At 35.5% G+C, this 3,006-nt stretch overlaps 1 protein-coding gene across 1 annotated transcript; it reads right to left on the bottom strand.

Moving 5' to 3' along the window:
* Positions 1-337: 337 nt before the first annotated feature.
* Positions 338-1,285, bottom strand: LOC143397649 (putative G-protein coupled receptor 141). Its single transcript, XM_076853952.2, has one exon. The coding sequence runs from the start codon at positions 1,283-1,285 to the stop codon at positions 398-400; it is 888 nt and encodes a 295-aa protein (XP_076710067.2). The 3' UTR covers positions 338-397.
* Positions 1,286-3,006: the final 1,721 nt, after the last annotated feature.

Raw genomic sequence — 3,006 nt, 5'->3', positions numbered from 1 at the left:
AGTTCCTACTTTCAAGTTCTCTGGATCTTAAAGAATAGAAATGGAGGGAAAGAGCATTGTAGCAAGTGCAAATATCTGGAGAGTACCACCACCTGACCTTAGCTGAAGTCAGCATTACATTGGGAAAAAAAAAGGATAGTGTGGTCAATTTGTATTGTGCTAAAAGATTGAACATGCACTATAGTAAATGTGTGCCTGATAATTGTTCTTTCAAGAAAAGAGAATAATCAATTATTATTTTTTTGTAGAAAACCAATGTTGATAAAGAGCAATCTAAATTTGATGTGTAAGAGCAAGGAGCTTGAAAAATCTTGAAATCACAGCAATACCAGTCAACTAAAACAATTTTGTCATACCTATGGGGAGACTGATTACAAAGCAAGTGACATAGGAAGGTTTAGTGGATAACTCCACCTATAAAACACAGCATGTCCAGGCAACAGACAGTCGTTAAAGCAATACAAATTTCATTGTAAAGAACTAACTTAGAATCTTCTCTCCCTGAATAATTTTGAATAAAGTATACCCGGAATGCATGGTGGGGTATGAAACAGATGAGTATTACTAGGAGAAAGAAAAAACTCTTAATTTGGGCTCTATATTCTTGATGGGCCCACATGTCAGGCCAGAGAGCCTTCACCAGCTGAAGGATGACAGCCATCTGTATCAAAAAGAGGATGACAACCGTTGTCATCATAATGACAATCATAGAGTAGTTCATGATAATGATTTGCCTGCAGCTGAGATCTCTGTAGAACTCAAAGCATCTCTGTTTTTCTGAGTAACTTGGATCTGTGCCATATTGTAAAAAAAATATTGGCAAAAAAATAAGGCTACCCACCATCCAAATAATTATGCTTAAGACTACTGCATGGTACTTTTGTAATTGTTGTGTCTGGAGTTTTTTAAAATAGATGAGTAATCGGAATATAACAATAACTATATAGAAAACAAAGGAGAAGTACATATGCCAGTATATGATGCTGCTAACCACTCGGCAGGCAAAGGTTCCCAGCTCCCAGATGACTGACAGGTAATAGCTGAGGCGGAACGGAAGGCTGAACAGGAGGATAGAATGCAGCACCATGATATTGAAGATGATGGTGGCAATCACTGACTGACTATTCCTCTTGAACATCATGCATGACATTATAACTGTTCCAATAGTGCCTCCCAGTAAAACCACGCTGTAGAGTGTTATCAGAATTGTCCTGCAATATGCATCACAGTGGTCGAGGTCCAAGTTTGAGACATTTGGCAAAGCAGTTGTATTGATCATCTCCATGTTTTGTCACGATGAACTTAGATCATAATTGCCTAAATCAAAGTTTAACAAAATTATGATGTATATATAAAAACTATTCAACAACTGAGCATTAATAGTACTGAATTTGGCAATCTCAGACAACTATTTACAAACCCCAAATTTTGTACCAAAGACATATTGTCAAGAGATTCTGCCTAATAATTTAAACATATTGAAGGAATAGAATCCAGTGAAATATAATAACAAAATTACATTTGTTTGAATGTGAACCTCAGAGCTGTGCTCCTAGGTATTCTACAAACAGCTATGTGTATCCACACATATCAGGAAGGAGGGTATCATGAGACATTTTAATTTCAGGTGCAAAATTTAAGTTAGGGTCAAAGATCTTAGTAATTAAAATAAAGTTTATATATTATATATATATATCATGTATATCTATATCTATTTATATCTATATAGAGTTTTGTTCTTTTGTTTTTTGGGGTTTTTTTTTTTTTGGAACCAGGGATTGAGCCCTGGGGTGAAAAACCACTGAGCCACATTCACAGCCCTTTTGTTTTTTATTTTTATTTTTATTTTCTATGTTGCTTAGGGCCTTGCCAAGTTGCTGAGACTGGCTTTGAACTCATGATTCTCCTGCCTCAGTCTTCTGAGCCACTGGGATTACAGATGTGTGCCACCATGCCTGGCTCAAAATAATTTTAAAAGTCGAAACTAATACAATTCTTGATGAACAAAATAGCAAAGTTTAAAATCAAAGGAGTATCAGTGCACACCTAGTATGCATTCAGATCAGATTTATAAAGATCATCCTTCCTACCATCACACTAATTTGGGGTGATGTGGAGAAAAACTAATTTGGGTTAATGTAGAGAAAATCCACATAAATCATGTGTAATTGTTGTAAGAAAATGTATCAGAAAGCATTTTAGGGTGTTTTCTGTGAGCAGCTTTTGATCCAGGAGAAGCCTATAATATATATATATATATATATATATATATATATATATATATATATATATTTCCTGCATCCCTTCTTCTTCTTAAACCTGATCTTTTCTTGAACTGCTATGTGACATGTTGGTAAAATGCTGGAGTTTGAAGATGGATCTGCTTAGTTTTTATTTAAGTTTTGCTGGTGTGAGGGATTAAGGAGCAGTGATCTTGCAGCAAGCAGTACAGAGCACTGGTAATCTGCCATCCTGCACATAAGGGCCAATTCTGCCATTAGGTGCTAAAGGACAGGGCACGAGTCACTGTGGCTTCATGTAGCTTTAGCTGTGACAATGCTGTACTCCCAGCATTGAAATGTTCTTTAGAAATCCCATGAGTCAGTGTGTTTGAGACAATTTTAAATTTGAAAAAAAAAAAGAAAAAGAAAACAAAAAAACAAAATAAGAACCAAATAAATGTTATGATTCTGAAGGTGAAACAAGATGAAGGCATTTTTTACCTCTTTCTCCTTTTTGCAAGTAGGGACAGGTACAGTTAGGTTATAGAAAATCATAACTGCATTCATAAGTATTTAATAAATCTCTGGCAATTAAAAAAAGAAAGAAAAAAACAACTTTTCCAGACCTTAGTTCTGAGAGTATGAGTCACAGACATCAACAGCTAAAACTTCTCTCTTTAGAAGATCCATGTCATTTCCTCATGTATCTTCAGCACGCATGGCCAGAGGCAGAGTTTAATAATCTGTGTTTGAGTGAAAAGTTACTCCACAGAGCAAATCTCAA

The sequence above is a fragment of the Callospermophilus lateralis genome, chromosome 1 (assembly GCF_048772815.1).
Source record: "Callospermophilus lateralis isolate mCalLat2 chromosome 1, mCalLat2.hap1, whole genome shotgun sequence".
Taxonomy (NCBI): domain Eukaryota; kingdom Metazoa; phylum Chordata; class Mammalia; order Rodentia; family Sciuridae; genus Callospermophilus; species Callospermophilus lateralis.
This window is presented reverse-complemented; position numbering and strand designations above follow the sequence as displayed.

Coding starts and splice junctions, on each gene's coding strand:
- LOC143397649 (XM_076853952.2), bottom strand. CDS start 1,285: ATGGAGATGATCAATACAACTGCTTTGCCAAATGTCTCAAACTTGGAC.